Genomic DNA, 22,903 nt, shown 5'->3' on the forward strand with positions numbered 1-22,903 from the left:
TGTGTGTTGGTGACTGTTTCAAAATATATCACACAAAGGACAAAAATCTACGTCTGTAAAACAAAGGAAACTAGATATACCTTTCTACTGTATTTATGGTGACATTTTGGTATTTACATATTTCTGTGAATATGATAACACTTTCACAGGGGCAAGCATAACACTAATTTAGGCCTTAGAATTGTTTATAATTTAACCTGGGTATATCACAGAATAAAAGGCAGCCTTCAATAATTCAATAGAACATATAAGTTCCTGGACCGCACGGTGGCACAGTGGGTAGCACTACTGCCTTGCAGTTGGGGGACCTGGGTTCGCTTCCCAGGTCCTCCCTGCGTGGAGTTTGTATGTTCTACCTGTGTCTGCGTAGGTTTCCTCCGGGCGCTCTGGTTTCCTCCCATAGTCCAAAGACATTCAGGTTAGGTGGATTGGTGATTCTAAATTGGCCTTGGTTTGTGTGTGTCCTGCGGTGGGTTGGCACCCTGCCCGGGATTGGTTCCTGCCTTGTGCCCTGGATTGGCTTGAGCAGACCACTGTGACCCTGTGTTCAGATTCAGTGGGTTGGAAAATGGATGGATATGAGCTCGTAGTAATGTCTTATGGATTGGTAAATGCACCATTGGTTTTTCATCTTTAAAGCTGTTTTGAGAATTTTTTGTTGATGTGTGCAATTTGTGAAATGGAAGGCCAAGATGCAAACCAAAGATCCCAGCTGGTGGCAGAAGATTTTTAAAATCAGTAAGAAGCTTGGGTACAACTCTTGCAATTCAAACATACCCCTTTAAAGGTCCAGAGACTTACATTAATGAAAGTAATGATGAAGTCTTCAGAAGGGAGGACTGACGCCTACTGTCAGCATGGATAGTACCTGCCTTTAGTGGGGAACAATGGTGGAAACCTCGTATAGACCACAGATGGATAAAATCAAAGCAACTGTGTTGACGTGAGTATGGTTCCACTACAGCTGTCTGTATTACTACCAGCGGTACGACTGAATGGTCTGATCACAGACAAAATACAGGACTAGGTACATTTTTGTAAACTAATAGAGCTTATGTTTATTGTATAAAAAGGAAGTCAAATAGTTAGTCTAACACAGGAAAAAATGACAGTTGGTTTAATCATCATATTTAGAACTTCCTAAGTTACAGGACACATTTCTGAGATTTATAGAAGAGAAAAATAGAATTAATACAACCATCACACAAATAATTATACAATTAGACAGCAAAAAAGTTAAAAGTAGAAAATTATGGAAGAAGGTCACTTTTAAAAATAAGCCAATTTAAGTCAAATTTACATTTCGGATGTCTCAATCACACCTGCGCTTCTGAAAATTATGAGTACAATTCTCTAGCATGAAGAAACTGTCAAAAATATGCACTGGATGCACAAGGCATTCGCTATCAAGGAAGAAACAATCGATTTTTTGTTTCTATGCATGTGCCACAAAGGTAGAAAAAGGCATTTATTTTTGACAGCGAACATACTTCATTCTTAGCCCCCTTACCATGGCTCCAAAGGGAAAAATGCAAAAAACAAAACTGACACAATTAAATGAATTAAACAATTACAACATGCAATTAACAATTAAAACTGAGCGCATGAAATTAACACATTAATGGCGGTGCATTTTAAACCTTACATAACATCTTAATCGAGGGTCCAGATGTTTATTATACATGTATAGGAGAGCAAGATGTTGAGGAAGGCTCCCAACCTTGAAGAATATGAATATATGCAAAGCAGAAAGATTGGGGGCTTTGCACTTCTGAAGCAGCCCCCTCATGACGGCAATACTTTTAAGTGAGTTTTTTTAATGCTTGCGATTCTTCTGTGTAAGCAATGAGTTAGATTAATGACTGAGTGTGGAATATGTTACACCATTATAATGGAGAAATATTTAGGACAAAAGTAAATAAGCAAAATAAATCAAACTGTGAAATATGGCAATAAATACTGCGGCATGCGGCCGGGGTCCATGCCCAGCCGGGACGCCCCTGCACACTATATTCAGGGGGAGCAGCCCTGAACAGTGCAATACCTCCCCCTGGATGCTAGATGGCCGCCCCCCTGGGTTGGAGCGGTGCCTCGGTTTCCCACAGGGCTCCATGGGAATGGGAGTTGGGTGCAGCCCTGTTGGGTCCCACAGGCACCGCCAGCGGGTGCTGTGTTTGGGACTCCTGAGCCTGTGTGGGCAGCATATTCATCACACCCGGAAGTGCATCCGGAACTCAGTGACCAAGCACCTGGACCACTTCAGGGTGAACTATAAAAGGAGCCAGCGACCACCACTCAGCGGCCAGAGTCAGGTGGGAGGAGGACGAAGCTTGCTGAGGAAGAGTGGTGCTGCCAAGAAGAGAAAGAAAAGTGTGTGATTTGTTTGTGTCTGTGATATGGGACTGTGTATTGCCTGTGGGACACGGGGAAGATGTGCGCCCACAGGGGAAGAAAATAAATAGTTTTATGTATTTTACATGTGCCTCCCGTGTCCAATCTGTGTCGGGTCGGGCGCTATATAGCATCCATCTTATAATACATAATTACATTATAGGAGTTTGCATGTTCTGTCCGTGTCTGTGGGGGTTTACTCCCACAGTCCAAAGACATGCAGGTTAGGTGCTTTGGCGGTTCTAAATTGTGTGTGTATGTGTGTGCGTGTGCCTGTGTGTGTGTGTGTGTGCGTGTGTGATGCTCCGGTAGATCCCTGCAAACATGTTCAGGACTAAGTGGGTTTGAAATTTGAAAATGACTGACTGACATAAAGGAATAAGGAACAAAAGACATATTTTGTGACCCATTTAACTATTTATACTTGCATTTCATATTGTTATTATTTATTTACTGTCACATTTCACAATACTTTTATCTATTTTCATTTTATGTATTTATTTGCGTATTTATCCATTCATCCTTACATAATGCTTAATGACATAAGGGGTGTTTCTAGAATATGACATTTATCTGTATGCTGATTGGTAAATATTAAAATATATTTATTCAGTTTTATCTAAATGCACCTAATTGAAAAGGCAGTGCTCTCTTAGATTTTTTCAGTCTGCCGTGTTGCAATAATCAAAGCACATGGAGGATCCTGTAGTTGGTGTAAATAAACCATGTTGGAGTTCTTTTGTAACAATGGCTCAAGACTCTGCTTTATCTACCAAGTATTTTCTGCAACAGTTCCATATAGCATACCTTTTTCTTGTGTAGCACATATTACATATTGTAATAGTTTTTGTTACTCACTTACTTACAATGTAATAATAATGAATCTTCAATCCATCCATTCATCCATTTTTCAACCTCAAAAGTTTGTTTGCAAGGAATTGTAATCATTTGTTTTAAGAAACTATTAAAGTGAAACATAAACTGTTGAAATATATAGTGCACTATATTTTTATGAGACTATTTTGCATTATGTACATTGTTGCAACATATCTCATAATTCAGTCAGTAAGGGGTATAGTTGGGAAGAGTGGTGCTAAGAGCATTGCATTATCCTCAACTAGAGGGCACAGCACCTGAAGCTTGAGATCACTAAGGTTATGAAAATTATTCAAAATCATTTTAAGGTGATTTAAACCAATAGCCAGGTAATATTTGTTGAAACATCAGTGACAGATAAATGTGACTTGTTTTGACATCAAAGTGTAAACACAAAGTTGGTCTCATCTCATCACATTCTGGACCTGTAAGATTTGCTACTGGCCATAAATGTATTTATTTACTGGTATTATTGTCTGTCTATCTATTCTTAAACTAATTCAATTAGCTTCAGAGAGTTTCTGTAACAATATAGAGGCTGCATACCTGTTTAGGTTGTGTAAGTTTTGCAAACTTTATTTATTGTCTGCTGCCAATAGTCATTGTGAACACATACACGTACAAGACAAATTACATCTTTGTTTTGACAAATGTCTCATTGAGTATGGTTAATCTGCTGCTGGAGAGAAAATCTGATTCGTGATGAACTAATAAAGCAAAACACTTTGTGAGCTGATACTTTTTAGTTTGATATTAATCTGCAAGTTAGAAAATTAACATTTTTTGAGTAGAGTTGGAGCTCTGACTGAATTCAAGATGAAATAATTCTAGGGTACTCAACTTGTGTCCTAAGCACTTACAGTATATTGCCAGGCACTTGGCTGGCATAACACACTTGAGATGTGCCCTAATAGTTTTGAGACAGTTAGTGACCTACAAATTTATGTTTCTGTATAATTAATTTAAAGTAGGTATGCTGGATTTAAAAGGATGTGTGATTTCTCATTCTTCTGCAAAATATTAGTAAGAGGGAAATCAAATATTTTTGGAGTTCTGTAAAGGAATTCCTGGTTGGGTGATCTGTAGCTAACACAAATAAAAATACCAGCTTGTCAGGTCTAATTTGAACAAATTAGCACATATTGTTTTATGTTTTCAGAATGGTAATATAGTGGTTAATGTCTAACAATTCTGATACCTTTTCATTGTCTGTGTTTCATTTGCATATTCTTTCTGTATCTGCCTGAGTTTATGTCAGTTACCATGTACTCCATGTTTTGCGAAAATGGTGAAAGATGACCCAAGGAGATTCCTTCATTGTTTTAGTAGTAAAAAAGAGTCACAGAGGTTATGAAGAGTATTTGGAATGCTTAGGGTGAACTAAAATGTACAAATAGTGAAATAGCAAATGTTCTAAACTTGCATTTTGTTGTGGTTTTTATGCATAATATAGTGGTTAACCTCTCAAAAGTAACAGAGACTACCAAGGAGGTACTTGGTGTGCTGTAAATTCTAGAGAGAGAAGTTCTGCTTGTGTTACAAATAATAAAATAAAAAAAATCTCCAGGGTCAGATAACATTTATTCTGGTGTGCTTAAGTCAGATAGATAGATAGATAGATAGATAGATAGATAGATAGATAGATAGATAGATAGATAGATAGATAGATAGATAGATAGATAGATAGATAGATAGATAGATAGATAGATAGATAGATAGATAGATAGATAGATAGATAGATAGATAGATAGATAGATAGATACTTTATTAATCCCAAGGGGAAAATCACATGTATATTTTTCAAATGTCACTCTGCAAGAGGGAGATTCCTAAGGACTGGAAGATAGCAAAAATTTCCAGTTAGAAAAAAAAAGTTGATTGGCCTGATCCAAGTAATTATAGGCTGGTAAGCTCTTCATGCATCAAGGGTACATAGTGTAAATAGAAGGAATTATTAAAGAAAAGACTGAGCATCACATGGCAAGAACAGGTGTTGTTGACCGAGGGAATACACTAGTCATGGAGGAAGTGTTGGGGTATCAACCAGGTCACCTCTTTTAATATTTACAAAGTCCTTGAACTGAAACAGGCACTCAATGGTACGTCAAATAAGGCAAAATGAAAATCAGGTTAACTAAAGAAATAAACAAGAGGAACTTTCAGTCTTCTCTCAGATGCATCAAGTTCAGGTAGGAGCTCCAGTCATCGTTCTGCTCTCTCCAGAATGAGATGTGTCATGTTGAGAGCATCTCACTTTTATAGCAGAGGAACTACAGGGTACGGAGTCAGTTTCCCCACGTGGACAGTTTTTCAGGACTGTGGGTGAAAAGGGAGATGTTACCATCAGTGACCGCACACTCTCACGTCCTAGAGCGGAAGTGCTTATCTCAGATGAGCCTGGAAGGCAAACTTCTGATGCACATGTGTGATGACTAATATGCTGGAATTCTATGAGGAAGAAATAAAAAGATATGATCAGAGGGGTGTATATAATATTATTTATCTTGATGTTCAGAATGCTTTTAATAAGGTCCCACATGAGAGGCTAGGCATCTAATTAAAAGAAGTGGGAATTCAGTGGACTGTGTGCAGATGAGGCAAAATTCACTCAAGCACAGGAAGCAAAGGATTATGGTGTGTGCAGTGGCAGAGCAACGCTATTGAACTGGGGGCGCAAGCACCTTAGTGGGGCCCCCACAAACAGTAACCCATACACCCACCACACCAACAATCTTGATTAACACAAATTCCAAAGAATTGAGATATGCAGTAGTCATTAAGAGCTGTTTTGATGTAGGAGCAAAGCATCGAATTTTAGAATCTGCACGGACAGGTGGAGTTTCTTGAGTGTTAAGCCTGAATGAGTCTGCTAAGTTAACATTGTCAGCACTGGTTAATTATGGGCCACCGACACTGTCATTTTCATTACTTGCTACTGTATATGTTCATGTCTATCGTTATTATAGGCTTCATTTCCATCCACTGAATTGCTTTCTGTGTTTTTTGCATGGTCTTCATTCGATAATCTGTCTCTTATAGTGTCGTTGTTCTTCTTTTTGAACTTTGTCATTTTAGCTTTGACCAGGTGTAGTGTTGTCAGTGGGCTTGAAGTAACTACATGTGTAAATGGTATCAAAGTCACTTTTTGTGCTTTTCAATGCACCTGATGTGAGCTTACCCATTTTCTAGCAAGATAGCATATAGGAAATTGGTGTTGTTGTGATGTGATGTGTTTACACAACTAATATGTACCCTTTTTAACTTCAAAACTGCATTCTGTAATATATATAAAGGTGGAATCCCGTTGTAAAAAAACTCATGGGACAATAAAAATATTTTGTTAAAACAGATATTTTGTTATAATGAATATGGGGAAAATATATGTTCTGTTGTCACCTGGGTCAGCGGTGATTCACCATCTCTAACAGCACTGGCACAAGGAGAGCTCCATAGCTGCTCTGCTGTATCTAACTGTTAACAAAGGGCATAAAGTCTTGAAACTGTACCTGCCTTCTCGATACACTAATAAAGTACCTGCATTTTCCTTGGAAACCTGGACTCACCTTCCTGTCTCTCGTGCCACTCTGTGACCCAAGCTTAACAATACCTGTGTGACAGTGTGGGTCAGTTCCACACTCCCACTTCCATTTTGGGAACCTCTTGAACCCGACACTGTCAATAACGTAACTGGATGAGCCAGGTAGATGAGGACAAAAAACACACATAACAATTTGTAGATGCATAAGGTGCTCAGTGCGTTTATTAAAACAAACAAATCCAAATGGTGTCCAAAGTGCAGTGCATCAAAAGTGATAAATAATCCAATAAAAGATGGTGGAGATTAAAAATCCCATAAATAAATCCATTTAAAAGCATGTCAGGAAACTGTCCTTTAAAACATGAGCCCAAGTGCACTCTTTAAAAAGCTGACATCTCCTTTGCTTAATCCTAACTGGTCCTTGAGGCCAAGGAGGCGCCTAATCTGCAGTACAGCCATGCTTACATGCTGCTCCTCACAACTATTCTTTGTTTTATGTTTTAAAAAAAATTAACTAGGTTCACTAGTATCTAACTGAGTAGAAATCAATGTGTGTCTATATAGTAGCTTTTTTGACTAAATTACCATCAGTTTTACTATTTTAATCATACAAATGACTTTGCAAGAGTTAGGGGGGAGTCGTTTCATCTTAACTTCCATCAAATTAATGTGTTAGGGAAGTGTTCCATTTCATATGAGTGTCTAGCTGTCCATACATGTATTTATAAATATTGCACAGGCATTCTGCTAATGCAAATTTCATGTGAAATGTTGCAGAAAATACTAAATAAAGAAGTCTTGAATCATAGTTGTACTTGAAATTCAAATATGGCCATTCTTTATTTACACCTATAGGTGGAGGCCCCATGTACTTTTGTAACAGAAAAGCTTCCTTTATTAGTGGGGTTCATTTATATAACATATTTTACTATATTTTAATTTTCACCAATCAGCCTTAGATAAATGGAATACTCCAGAAACACACCTCTAAATTAAGTATTATGTAATGCCCAAAACTAGTTAAACATATTAAGTCCTAGGTACACGAAATAAGACTTCATATATATAAACTGTTACCACAGTACAAGCACAAATTTAAATGTTATATATGATCTCACATTTTTAATATAATGTGTGCTGGAACAAAATAATTCCGGATGCCCTAGTTCAGGGGTGGCAAACTCCAGTCCTGGAATGCCGGAGTGGCTGCAGGTTTTCATTCTAACCATCTTCTTCATTAGTTTTTGCTGCTAATTAACTTCTTTTGCCTTAATTTTAATTAACTTGATTCAGGCCCCTTAGTTGTTTCTTTTTCTTTAATTAACTGCCAAACAATAATGAGACACAAAACAAGGTGCCACATGACCTGCTCACCCCTGCCCATCACACAATATCTGAAAATAAAGAAAGATGAAGGTCTCAGTAAGATTGATCTCTCAGGTCCCCAAAAGATTTTGACAATGTTCTTAGAAAAAACAGAAAATCAACAGTTATGGAAATGTCTGCTGTCTCAGAATGAGAGCAGCAACAAGCCATAGAATCAAATAATGAGTTTAATTAACAGCAAGAATTGGCTTCTCATTAAGAAACTGGTTGGAGTGAAATTAGTTGGAGTTTGAAGCCCCAATTTAGCTGGTCAACTGTTGACTTGTTTCACATTTGATTTCTGTTTGGCTGTCATTTAATGAAGAAAATAATTAATTCAGAGCACTGAATCCTTAAAAACAGGGCTATTAAAATGAAGGGAAAAAGAAGTTAATTAGCAGTGAAAACTGGTCACTGATTAGGAAAAAGGTTAGAATGAAAACCTGCAGCTACTGCGGCACTCCAGGACTGGAGTTTGCCACCCCTGCCCTAGTTTAACAGGCAGGCAGTTTCAAGCACTATATTTTTTCTTTTCCCTTACAGAAGTCACTTTCTCTGTCAATAGGGAACATCTAAATTTCAGTATTAATCCAATTCCCCAGCAGCAACGGGAGCTGGAATCAACCATCCTGTCTGTCCCCAAAGTGGTGGACGAAAACCCTGGACAGACCTCTCTGATTGCTCATGACATTGTCAGAGAATGACTGCATGTACCGCAAGAGACAAAACAAGTAAAATTTACTTTTACTTAAGTAAATTATTTGAGTATTTTCTCCACCACTGGAAAAGTGCAATGGTGACCACCAGGGGCTCTCCAGTTCCACAACATCCGACACAGACAGACACTAGCACAAGCCAGCACAACGCATGTTTATTTGAGACGTAGGAAAAGCTTCCCTTTCACTTCCCCCTTGCACAGTACAGTATAAAGCACCAGTACAGTCAATAAAACAGAACACAGCACTTTTTTTTTCTTCTCTACTCACTGTCCTTCCACCCCCACTGTTCCTCTGGCAAGCTTTGTCCCTTTCCACCCAACTCTGGCCCGTGAATGAAGGCCCGAGGCACAGCTGCAGTCCAGAGATTCTGCCATCTAGCACTCCGGAGGAGATAATGTCCTATGCTTATTCTCTCCCCCGGTCCTTCCGCCCTTCCAGTATCCTGCAATGATTGACTTTAATGTTTAGTACTAGTATTTCTCATGTAAATGGCTTTCACAAAATAAATTTGTAAAATGAAAGGCAAAATTATGCTAAAAGGTGAGTGTGAGACACAAGAGGACTGCTGTTATATGACTTTTGAAAAGGGATCCTCTGTACAAATCTCTCAGTGATCATGAACAATATAACAGCGTTTGCTGATAAAGTGATATCAAGAAGCATAAGCTAGTCACATAGTTGTTCCCAGTTCTTATCAGTTTAGAAGCGTCGTTTGGTATACCTAAAAATGGGAAAGTGTTAAAACTGCTGAAAGTGAACTTCTATTCCCAGCTGTCAGCAGGAGTGCACAAAAGCTGATGTCTGTGAGCTCAGTCACAGAAAGTGCATCATGGTTCTCTATCCCTACTATGTCTTCTGAATCATTGGCTCACTGCCAAAGCCCTTATAAGATCAAAGGGAGGAAAAGCTTGGTTAGCAGTGTGGGTCAGCTCCATGCTTCCACTCTTGTTTAGGAGCCCTTTGAACCTGACACCGTTGATAGTCATGACGAGGATGAGTGCTAATTTGGGTCACTGGCGATCCTGTACATGTGCACAAAGTACAAGACTGTCTGCTCCCACACTGGAGCCGGTCCTGACACACTACCATGACCCACACAAAGATGCGATGCGAGTGTCATTATTATTTATTTATTTAAAATTCAGCCCTGCTTCACAGACCATTCATCACACTGTATGCTGAAACAACCAAACTGTCGACTGCTTGAGCAAATTTACAATGTCAATCAGCTAAAACCATGGATGGGAAGGGAGCCCGATCCCTTCTCCGGCCAGCTCCAGTCGAGAACTCAAATTGGCTGCACCCAAGCAGTGGGAGCTGTCTGCAGCCATCCTGTCTGTAGCACAGGTAGTGGATGAGAAGCCCTGAAGGACCTCTCTGGTTGCTCAGAATATATTCACAGAACATGGGGTCATTCTCCAAAAATGTCTCTATTGGCTCCTGGAAGCAAAAAGAACAGAAGTTGAGCTTGAGATCAAGCGGATGCTAGAACTAGATGTGATTGAGGAAATTTTTAGTCCCTGGTCTAGCCCTATTGTGTCGATCCAAAAGCCAGACAACATCTGGCTTTTACAATGACTTCCTTCTGCTTAATAAAGTCTCTCGCTTTGATGCATACCAGATTGCTAGGTGTAGATGAGCTACTCAAGTGGCTTGGAAAGGTGCAGTATTTGATCACACTTAACATTACAAAAGGGTACTGCCAAATTCCTTTAACGGAGTCTGCGAAGGGGAATACTGCATTTGGAACCCCCCTAGTGAACACTGGCATTATTGTGTCATCCCATTTGGATTGCATGGGGCACCAGCCACCTTCCAGCATCTAATGGATAAACTGCTATGGCCTCAAAACACTTACAGTGCCAACTATCTAGATGATATTGCCTTCTATTCCAGCATCTGGGAGGAGCACATAACCACATCCAGGGTGTACTGCTAACACTGTGTGTGGACTTTGTTCAAATAAATCTGAAAAAATGTTTTTTCGGGCTTATGGAGGCGAAATGTTCAGGCTACGTGGTGGATGGCAGTACAGAGCAGCCACAAAGTTTCAGAATTAGTGCCATTCTGAATTGGCCCTTTCCGCGAACCAAGCAGCAGATAAAAGCATTTTTGGGTTAGCGGGGTACTACCACTGGTTTGTACCTCACTTCTCTGAGACAGCTATGCCCGTGACTAACCTAAGAAAAAAGTGTGCTTCTAATATTGTGGCATGGAATAAAAATGTGGATGCTACATTTCGTAACCTAAAGCAGGTTCTTATGGCAGCACCTGTGTTGTTGTCCCCAGACTTTTTTCTACCTTTCATTCTTCAGACTGACACATTAGACACAGGTCCAGGTGCCATGCTAAGCCAATGTGTCAATAGTGCTGAACACACTGAGATATACTTGAACCGGAAAACCACTGGACCGTAAGACCACATATACTAATATCACTAAAAAGATGTGCATTGAAATTACTGTCCACATTGGGGGTACTATAGCACACTACTAAAATACTTTCTAGACAAATCCAGATGTTCTCACTAAGATGTGGCTAATCATCCAAGTGAAGAACTTGCATTTAAATTCTTTTCTGTTCTATCTTTCCTAAAAAATGTACAACCATTATACAATCCTCAATAAACCTACTCATATGCCTCCCCAATGTATTGGTGTCCTTTCTGTTCAAATGCAACCTGTCATGGTGGAACAGATCCCATTTGTTCCGAAAGGAGTCCTAACAAGCAGTATTAATAAATGAGTAGATTAAAGAACTACTGCAGTTATTTAACACCTTCTGGCCCCTTAAGCTCCTGTGATACTCTCCCCCTTGACTGCCTGCTCTGTCTATTTCTTTGAAGTCATTAAACTTTACTTTTTCCCTGTCTGTTTTGTTTTCCTAACTTTTTGCCCAACTTATTACTTCTTTACTTTGAAGCTCTCCATGGTTTCCACTCACCCATGCCACAGTCTATTTGAAGTTCTCCCATCCAGCAAATGCTTCAGAGCCTTTCCTACACAGATCTTGAGGCTCAGAAACAGTTTCATCACAAGAACTGTAAACATACTCAATCACTCTATCAGATGCTCCTGGTGGAACTGTTTGTACTTAGAATCACAATTACCTCACTGTAAACTTGCACTACAACTGTAATATTGCAGTACCTGAGCCAATTTATGAACCATTTGCACTATCTACACTATATGTACACGTATATTGTAATTATGCTTTCATATTGTATATTTTACATTGTTTTTTTCCTGTTTTTTATCATTTTATAGGAAAATAAGTTTATGGAGGAGTTATATATTGAATCTCATTGTACCATACAATAACAATAAAGGAATTCAATTCAATTCAATAGAAGACAGCACATATTTACAGATGATTATAACTGGCTTCTAAGTCAATTTAGATTTCCAAGAGCTGTGTGCTATTAGAATACTAGGATGTATACTTGATATCATTTTTATGATAAAAGCATTAAAGTGTGTATATTACATTTTACAGATAAATTGTTAACTTCTTTTAATGTATACTGTAAATAATTAAACATGTGGAGGCACAGTGGCACAGCGGTTGCAATGAGCTGGTGTCTCATCCAGAGATTGTTCCTACTTTGCACTCTATGCTTACTGGGACTGGCGCGATCCTGAATGGATAGATGGATGGATGGTATAGTTAAACATGTATAACAAAGATTTTTCTGTGTTCCTCAAAAAATTTTGAACAATTGGTGTTCTAAGCTTAGAGCTGGTTTTACATTTATTACAGAAGGTTATCATGTGGCGAGTTGGTTACGTGGAGAAAGAAAATGGAAGGACAGAAATCAGGGTTTGGTACATTTGAAAGAGACAGTACTGCTGTAATAAATTATTCCATCCAGGGTCATATCCATCCCAGCAGGCATCTTGCGTAAGGCAGGAACAATGCCAGCTTTCATCATGAAAATGATATCAAGTATACATCTTAGTATTCTAAAATGTTCAGAGAGCTGTAATATCATGAATGTAATGTATTCTGTGTGGCGATCACTGCCTGCACGCTCCTGTTGGTGTAAGAGAAAGCCCATTTAAAAAGCACGTAGCGATTAACGACTGGGTTGGGGAACACATAGAATAGGAAACATTTAATATGTAGTAAACTAGTAAACATCAATTTTAAGATGTAGTTTATGATATTCTACTTTAATAACAAAATAAACTATGAAATTGAAGTGGAAATTTTTGAGATTAAAACCAATATTTTGACTTTAATCTCGACATAGACCTTTTTTCTTCACTTTGTCCCTATTTTGTTTTCATCTCTGTGGCCCTAATACGCTTCCATGTGACACTCAGACACCTTTTCACGTCAATTTTGACATCTGGCCACTTCTTTTTTATTTTAGGCACAATGCAACTTTCTGAACTTGAACTTTTGAGTGCCACTCCAACAATTTAATTTTGCTGCTCATACCTTTGCCTTTTCTTTGCATCCACTTCACTGAGTAAGATTCCACTTGGCATTCAGTAAAATTCTTCTTTTTTACACATGCTTTTATCATTGTTTTTTAACAAAACACTGAATAGAAGTGGGCTGTTTATATTGATTTGCATATTCAAATATGCAAAATTCATTAAAATGTGCATTAAAATTCATGATGATTGGGATTCATAAAGGAGAAGTGTGTAAAATTTTGCTTATGCACAGTTTTATTCATCTGAATTTTTTGTGCATACACACATTTCTGTATTTGTCCATACATCATGTTTTAGTATGAATTCTACGCACAGCATTATAATGAGGCCCCTCATATCTAAGTTTTTACTTTAAATTGAAAATGAGTGTAATGCCCCAGTATGGGGCATGTAAAACACTTACAATGAGACTCAGCGGCATCCCTATTAGTAGCCCACCTACACAATTGGGAGGCCCTGTTCCTTTAGGTTGAATCTTAACAGGTAAAGACAAGAAGCAAAAAAAAACATAAAAATCAAATAACATGAGAAAGATGATAACATCATTTACAAGAATAGAAATCAATGAAAATTGATCAAAACACAATGAAGAAAAATCTGTGGTGGGCTGGTGCCCTGCCTGGGCTTTGTTTCCTGCCTTGCACCCTGCGTTGGCTGGGATTGGCTCCAACAGACTCCATGACCCTGTAGCTAGGATATAGCGGGTTGGATAATGGATGGATGGATGAAGAAAAATTAATCCAAACAATTTTACTCATAAAAACAATAAATAATTTATCGATTTTGTTTGCTTTTTGACAGTTCCACCAAACCCAGAAGTGCTTCCCAGGTGCAATGTTCTAGTGATGGAAGTACTCCTAGTTCTGCTCTGTTTAGGTGAGTTGGAATTTGGGGAGGTGAAGGATGACACTTGCCTAACACAATAGGAGGAGGAAATGGAAATAAAGAAAGAATTCTGTAACAAATGGATTTCTATAATCAAATGAGTAATTTGAACCTGGGACTTTGTAGATGTGTCAAGGGCTTAGGAGTTCTGTTACACCCCCTTGTAGTCACACATTGCAATAAGTGAATGGTCCAGTAACAGATGTCATGTGTTTTATTAAGGAAAACAAAGAAGACTTTTCAACAATCAGAGGTACAGTATAGATGAAGTTGTCCATCTATCACGCTGCAAAGCTATTGATTTTCCTTCCTTCTTCTTGCATGATTTAAATATTTTCAATATACTGTATATATGAGAGGAGCATGAAGAACAGAAAGTGTCTTCTCCTCTTTTTATGTTTTCTCACCATTTGTCTCTGCCTTTTTCCTCAACTACAAAAACTTCCTGCTGAATTAAAAAATGCTTCAGAATGTTAGAAGAATACACAGTAGTTCACCTGGGAATCAAATTAAGTATAAAATGAGACACAGTATATTGACTGCAATTGTTCTGTCAAAAATCTCCTCAATCTGTCAGTGGAGCAGGACAGTGACAGCAGTCTGTTGCTGAAGCTGCTCTTCTGTCTGGAGATGATACTATTAAGTGGATGCAGTGGATTCTCCACAATTGATAGGAGCCTGCTGAGCGCCCTTCGCTCTGCCACAGATGTTAAACTGTCCAGCTCCATGCCAACAATAGAGCTTGCCTTCCTCACCAGTTTGTCCAGGTGTGAGGCGTCTTTCCTCTTAATGCTGCCTCCCCAGCACACCACTGCGTAGAAGAGGGCGCTCGACACAACTGTCTGATAGAACATCTGCAGCATCTTATTGCAGATGTTGAAGGACGCCAGCCTTCTAAGGTAGTATAAATCGGCTCTGTCCTTTCTTGCACAGCGTATCAGTATTGGCAGTCCAGTCTAATTTATCATCCAGCTGCACTCCCAGATATTTATAGGTCGCACCATCTGCACACAGTCACCTTTGATGATCACAGGGTCTATGAGGGGTCTGGGTGAAATATTATTTACATTTCACAAGTAATGCTATTTACAAATAAACTTAGGGATCTTTACAAGTTTGATGATATCCAGCGGTGCTCAGAAAAATCAAAGAACAGTTTGTTAGAATTCATAACTACAGAAGATTCATGAATGGTAAGATTTGGGGCATTTTACAATAGGTGCTTCGAGCCCATCTTGGGTGCAGCCCCTAAAAGTGTGTAGGGGACCTGACATAACGCATCTTTCTTTTAATGAGACTTTGTAATAAAGTAATGTTTTACATAACTAATAACAGATAAATACATGCAAAAGTGCTTAGCAAAGGAAGAATGGTTATAGTGTATGTATGAAAGCAATTTACTTAGCTCTTTATTTATTGCTTCAGCAATGCCTGAAAGGTCTCAGATGATTCAGCTAATTTTTCCTATGGCTATTATTTCTTTTGACATTTTCTTCATATTTACATTAAGTATGCACATTTCTATTTCTTAATTTACCTAATGTCATATGTTTTAAACCTGGTTTGAGTTATTTAAAATGTAACAGTTTAACACTGAATATATTCAGGGTTCTCCCGTGACATCTTTATGGTTTTGAAATTTAAAATTTGCACATATATTACTATTATGAGTTTTTTTTTCCATTAGTTCAGATAATTTGCTCTTTATGTCATGATTCACAGCTTATGTATGTTAGTCTTTTCTTATAACACACCAGGTGTTTTCAGTCACCATTAGTTGAGTTCAGATGACTCCATTTTCTTCTTAAAGTGTAACAAGATTAAACAATGTGGTACTAAGCTGCACTGCTCTGCCCACCCTGCCTTTTTTCAGCAGTGCCTATTTGTCCAGTTACAACAAACTCTAAATATTGCGCAAAGATGAGGGTAGTTTAATTGTTTTCTGAGAGCAAATTTATTAAGGAAGAATCTGGCTTGAAAATTCTACATGTTATAATACATTTAAATCCCTTTCTAAACCAAGGGTAAAATAGTCCATAAATTAGTGGGTTCAAAGCAAAGTTGAGCAAAAGTAAATATTCACTTATACTCAAAGCCAACTTAGACACTGTGATGAATAATGACAAAAAGGCAAATATTTGAAACTGACTAATAAATAGAAAAAATGTGCCAATTACAATACCTATTGTGATTGTAGCTTTATTTTGTTTCTTCCTAAATCCCTTCTTCTGTTTCTTCTTTTGCACAGTTTGTGCTTCATTTCTTATATTCCGTAATGCTTTTGCATGCTGAATTGCAACAATCAAGATCTTAGAATAGAAGACCAGCATGACAGAAAATGGAAGAATACTGTTAAATAGCATATCTACAATAAGAAGTGTGAGAAGAGTCACAAATAAACAGAATCCTAAACAAACATTTTTGTCACTTAATAGAAAAGTAAATTCTACATAAAAAAACAAAACATTGTAACAGATTGAACAAATCCAACAGATTGCAGCAAATACCCAGGCTCTTCCAACTGTTATTTTTGTGGAATAATGTAGTGGGTAACAAACAGCGTAGTATCTGTCCACAGAAAGAAAAATAAGATGTGTAACAGAAATTGTAGTAACAACTGTAAAACAAAATATACCTGCCATACATGTATGAACGTCCAAGTCCCAGCATTTATCCATTATTTGAATCAGTCTAACAGGCATCACGAATACTCCAATAATAAAGTCTGCAACAGCCATCGAGAGTGTCAGCACATTTGTTGGTGTGTGCAGCTGCTTGAAATGAGCAATGGAAATGATCACCACCAGGTTTCCAAATGTTGCTAAAAGTATTGCAGTTATAAAGATGATGTAGAGAATGATGCTGACTGCAAGTGACGGATTCTGTAGAGAGCAGGTTGTGTTTTCTGGATGAGGACAAAAAACTCGTTCTGCTTCTTTTAATCCCATTTTGGTGGATATGGAAAAGCTACTGTTTATTGATTTATCCAAATTGAATTAATTCAGAGACTAGCGACGCATATGGAGTACAGATGTATTAAAACTTAAAGCAAACATGCCCTGTATTTAAACAGGGTAGTTATAATCATAAGGATTTTATTTTATCACCTTTATACCATTTATACTCTGAAGAACAAGGTAACAAAAACATTCATTTCCCTTTGGTATTTTCTTTTACAGCAATTAGTGCTTCACCTTGTTTGTGCATTGGTATATTCCTTTGTGGAATAACAGTTATTACTTTTCTGATGCAAGACCCCAAGGTAGACATTTGTACTTAATGACTTGTAGTATTTTTGCTGCAGTTCTGCTTTGTACTGAGAATGCCTTACATCATACTATGAAGGTCACTTGAATTCATGGCTGCTAGATTTTTGGTTGTTATTAGAGACCGGCACGGGCATTAATTATGCAGTGCCTGTGCCGAGCCACAATAATGCCATGGTAATGGGTTCCTCAAGTGAAGTAGAACACTGTGACCAAATAATCTTTTACTGTCTTTATTCAAAAAGATATCCTCTGCCTTCTAGTACTGCATGATGCTAAATGAACAATGGAAGAACTTCAATAAACTCGATTACACTTATTTGAATGTATTAATATTCATTATATTTAAAGTTTAAAGAAATTAGGTAAACAATGTTTTTCAAATAGTAATCAGTAGCTGTAGTGACCATGCTTTATTCTCTTTTCAGAGTGAGGCTGCAGAATTAATATGACACCACTCAACTCACTCACAATGTTCAACTACCATTTGTTTTTTGTTTTCAGTGAAGCCCACCACATGCTGATAGAATGTAGCAAACGGAAGGAAAATGCCCACAGCATAGTATCTGCTGAGAGGGAATCTCTTCTACACACCAAGCCAGAATTCACTCATCATCTGAGATATGAACTGCAGTCTAAAGTTGGAGTTATCTTCATCCACTGCTTCTTCCCAGCAGAGCTAAAATCAGCAGGTGCTGTAGCACTGAATGGATCTTTGTTTCAGTCAAACTGATCACTGATTACTGTGAAATATTTTTAAAATGCTTTTTTATGGTTGAAATGAGCTCCACGAGACAAGCAATTTCAGTGATGTATTTGACGTCACTACTTTTAATTATTGCAGCCATGTTCTCAAACAAGCCAGTGTTTCATTGCTGACAATTCCAGCTGCATATCTTAGTTTTATAGGCAAAGAGTTGATCTTGTCAGCTATATGTGATAGATACTTGTCTTTGTCCTTCAAATTTACTTTTAGAAGGCATGCCAGTGAAATTAGAAGGTTTTCATCACCAAACTTTGTAGTAAAATTGTTGAAGATGATACTGCATATTTAGCATGTACTATTATTGGAAACAGCCAACTGAAGGACCCATAAGGCATTTATTTCTCAAACTACATACTCTTATGTACCAGTGTATCCTCTTGTGTAGTTGTGCATCTGTGCTGTTTCTTTTTCTATCCTGATACGATTTAGTTTGTCTCTGTCTGCCAAGACAGTGATGGACACTTTTGTATTACATTTTTAATTTCCCAGCACACTGTTGCATGGAATAACCTTCAGTTTGCAAAACAGAAACAGAAGTATATGTTTCTTAGCCATCTTTTAACCAGAATTGAACTTTAGGAGTGACAGTACCTTGAAACCCAAGGAAAGACAGTTTACTTGCCTAAATGAGTATAATAGCAAATAACACCTGTACAGCTGAAAAGGGGTCTTTGAAGCCATATATAATAAATTATAAATCATTTATTTTAGCATTAATAGTTATTTACAACATTTGCAATGTTTTAATATGTTTTTAAATAAATTATATTTAGATAATTCTATCCATCCATCCATTATCCAACCCACTATATCCCAACTACAGGGTCACGGGGGTCTGCTGGAGCCAATCCCAGGGTGCAAGGCAGGAAACAAACCCCAGGCACGGCGCCAGCCCACCGCAGAGCACATGCACACACACACTTGGGACCATTTAGAATCGCCAATGCACCTAACCTGCATGTCTTTGGACTGTGGGAGGAAACCCACGCAGACACGAGGAGAACATGCAAACTCCACGCAGGGAGGACCTGGGAGGCAAACCCAGGTCCCTAGGTCTCCCAACTGCAAGGCAGCAGCACTACCCACTGCGCCACCGTGCCGTCCATAGATAAAATCTATCTTCATAAAAAAAGTGTTGATTTCTATCAAAAGTTATAAACATTTCTGTGTGATTCCAAACTTTAGAATGATGAAGGTAGTAGTAGAGGAGCGAATGAAGACAAATGCCATTATGAGCAATGTTGCACATAACTCTCTTACACACTGTGAGTACTTTTAGCTAATTGATTTCTCAACAGAAGTGTTTCAAGATATGCCATTGGCGCTCCTCTACACCCCTTCATAATGCCTCACTCTGACTATGAATGTTTCTTTTATCTTTAAACAAGTCAGACCTTTTTTTCTTTTTAGAAATTCTGATGTTCATTTCAGGGTTATTTTTTGTTTCTGTACTGTTTATTTATTTATTATGTAAAACGCTAAATTTCTTATTTGGCACAAATAAAGTACTCTATTTATCTACTATCTTTCTATCTATTACAGGGGTCCTCAATTACAGTCCTGGAGGACCGCAATGGCTACGGGTTTTCATTCCAGTCAGTGTCCTAATTAGAATTCAGTTCTTGCTGATAATGAAAGTTGATGTTTAACTCTATGCCTTGTTAGTGCCTTTATTCATCAAAGACAAATTTTAGTTGCTTTGTAGATCAGAGGTTCTCAATTACAGTCCTGGAGGTCTGCTACAGTATGCCTGCAGGTTTTCACTTTAACCAATTTCTTAATTAGAACCCTTTTATTTACTACTGAGAGAATAAAAGTGAAAAAAAAGGTAACTTTTACAAGTCCTATGAATGTACACTGTCTGTTACAGACACAAACCAAATGTATGTGTGTACTGTATAATATTAACAATATAAGAGCAGCTCACTACTGAAAACAGCAAATATAGGAGGCAGTCGGGATCAAACCGGGAACTCTTGATTACAAATCAGCAAATCTTACCGCTACGCCATGGAAGCTGTTGCATCTTCCTTGAACCTTTTGTGAAAGTGTTTATTTGATCTTTGTACTTCAGGCTTCACACATTATATAGTTTATGCCAACATTTTGTCATTTTCTACTAAATATGAAAAACGTTTCTGTTTTAATGATGTGTTTACACAGATTATTGTAGAAACGGAACACGCATGAAATGAATGTGTTCCAAATAACAATCTATTTTTCCACTCTAAAACTCCAGCAGTTCACTCCCAGATAATCAAGCAAGGCATGAGCTGGGAGAACTTTGTGCTTGTGTCTGTGGCGGTGGGGGATGGAATAGCAGGCTGCTTGCTGCTTCTCTTAATCGGAACATTTACAGGACAAAAGACGCTGAGGGAGAGTTGCAAACGGATTTAAGGTGGGCCGGATCTACAAGATTTTTCATAGGCTCTGGTAATTCTAATGTTAACAAGCTAAATAGTTCAATACCAAGTTTTACTATCAGCATGGACTGCTTTCTAATTAGGAAACTAGTTGTAATAAAAACCTGCAGCCACTGTGGCCTTCCAGGACTGTGGTTGAGGACCCCTGATCTATTGTATGTATTTGCATTTTTTTTCTTGCATCATGCCCCGTGGTAAGCATGTTGACAGGATACCATTTGAGCTTTGGTTTTCACTTAGGTGACTTTTACTATGTACGTTTTCAATGCAAAGTACTCCTCGAATTTCATCTGAAAAAAAAAGTTGCTTGTCTAACCATGAGATTATGTACTGTGTGGAAGACAGGGGGTGCCACAGAGCCCCAAACCACAGACACAACTGATACACACGCAATCACAGATTCAAATAAAGGTTATTTATTCTTCTTAAATACCTTTCTCAACTACAAGTGCCCCGATTCCTTGTGGGTATCGAAATCGGTTCTGAAGGTCAGGGATATTGGCTTGTAGTGGATTGGGGAGGCATATAGTTTTGAAACAAAGCCTCCCTCCATCATTCTGTCACATTGACCTATCGGACAGTTAATTGAAAGACACCAATTCTGGCTGGGATGCCCGTCCATGTGTTTTGCAACTGCTATCACAGCAAAACGTCTTTGTTATGTTAAATTACACTACATTACAGTTTGAGGTTTACATTACGTAGTGGGTCCTACACACAAAATGTCTAGTCATATTTTTATATAGAGCAGGGTTCAAATAGATTTCAATTGTGACCAAATTCTCACACTGCATACACCATCATAACTCATCCTTACCCCCACCCCCTCCACATACGTATACATATCTTACACCCATTCCTCATGGTTATATGAGCAATGTCCTCTTTCTTCTGAGTTTGTGATACAGGGTAGGTTCTTATTAAAGCTTTAGAAAGTGTTGAGCAGATTGGTTTAGCAGAGACAGAGAAGGTGATTATGGATGGCCCAGTATAAACTTGGAGGTATATATTATCTGAAACTAACTTCCATTTCTTTTTATCTCATTCAATATAATATCCTTTGGTTGTAGTACATTTAAATAAGGACATAAATGAAACATTAACTATACATATATTTATTAATTTTTTATTCATATTTACTTCATAATTATGGAGCCACCACTTTTAGGAGGAAAAGGGGCCAGGTGCAATGTGACCTGGGCAACGGTCGAAGGCAGAGGCCATGGCGGACTAGAACCCAGACACATAATATGACTCTTGGGACGTGGAATGTCACCCCTCTTCGGGGGAAGAAGCAGGAGTTGATGGGTGAGATGGATGGATACCAACTAAATATCATTGGGTTCATGCCCACTTGCTTGCTTGGTTTTGGAACCAAAACTTTCGAAGGAGACTAGATTGTCATTTACTCTGGAGTTGCTCGAGGAGTAAGGCGTTGGGTGGGAGTGGGCTTCTTATTGAGTCTCTGCCTGTTCAATGCCATGTTGGAGTTTGTCTCAGAGAAAGAGAGGGCTGCCTCTGTGCAGCTGAAGGTCACGGAGGGTAGGACTCTAACTGCCATATGTGCCTATGAACCAAATGTCAGTTCGGAGTACCAGGACTTCTTGGAGTCACTGGTAGGGATCCTGGAAAGAGACCCACATGGGGATTCCATAGTTTTGCTAGGAGACTTCAACACCCATGTGAGTAATGATGGAGACACCTGGAGAGGCATGATTGTGAGAAATGGCCTCCCTGATCTAAACCCAAGTGGTGTTTTGTTATTGGACTTCTGTGCTAGGCATGGTTTGTCCATAATGAACACAATGTTCGAACATAAGTTGGTTCATAAGCTTACCTGGTAGCAGAGCACCTTAGGCCAAAGATCTATGTTTGGTTTCAAAATCATATCATCAGATATGTGGCCATATGTTCTGGACACTCGGGTGAAGAGAGGGGCAGAGTTGTCACCTGATCACCGTTTGGTAATGAGTTGGGTCAGATGGTGGAGGAGGCACCTGGACAGACCTGGAAAGCAGTGATGGAGGCCTGGGAACGTTTGGGGAAGGCCCCTGCCCAGAAGACTTTCAACTCCAACTTCCGAAAGAGCTTTTCCCGCATCCCAGAGGAGGGTAGGAGACAGAGTCCAAATGGGCCTTGTTCAAAGCTTCTATTGTGGAAGAGGCTTTAGACAAAGAGCTGTTGCCTGAAGGCCATAGGTACCTCTCTATGTGGCAACGCAAGTACCCA

The 22,903-nt window shown here is 38.5% G+C and overlaps 1 protein-coding gene across 1 annotated transcript in view; it reads right to left on the reverse strand.

Moving 5' to 3' along the window:
* The window catches only part of LOC127526948 (trace amine-associated receptor 13c-like), an 87,819-nt gene extending 70,534 nt beyond the window's left edge, over positions 1–17,285 (reverse strand). The window contains exon 1 of the mRNA XM_051924189.1: positions 16,855–17,285. Within this exon, the coding sequence (XP_051780149.1) occupies positions 16,855–17,167 (313 nt within the window). The 5' untranslated portion in view covers positions 17,168–17,285. The remainder of the gene's footprint in view (positions 1–16,854) is intronic.
* Positions 17,286–22,903: the final 5,618 nt, after the last annotated feature.

This window comes from Erpetoichthys calabaricus, chromosome 3 (assembly GCF_900747795.2).
Source record: "Erpetoichthys calabaricus chromosome 3, fErpCal1.3, whole genome shotgun sequence".
Lineage (NCBI taxonomy): Eukaryota > Metazoa > Chordata > Cladistia > Polypteriformes > Polypteridae > Erpetoichthys > Erpetoichthys calabaricus.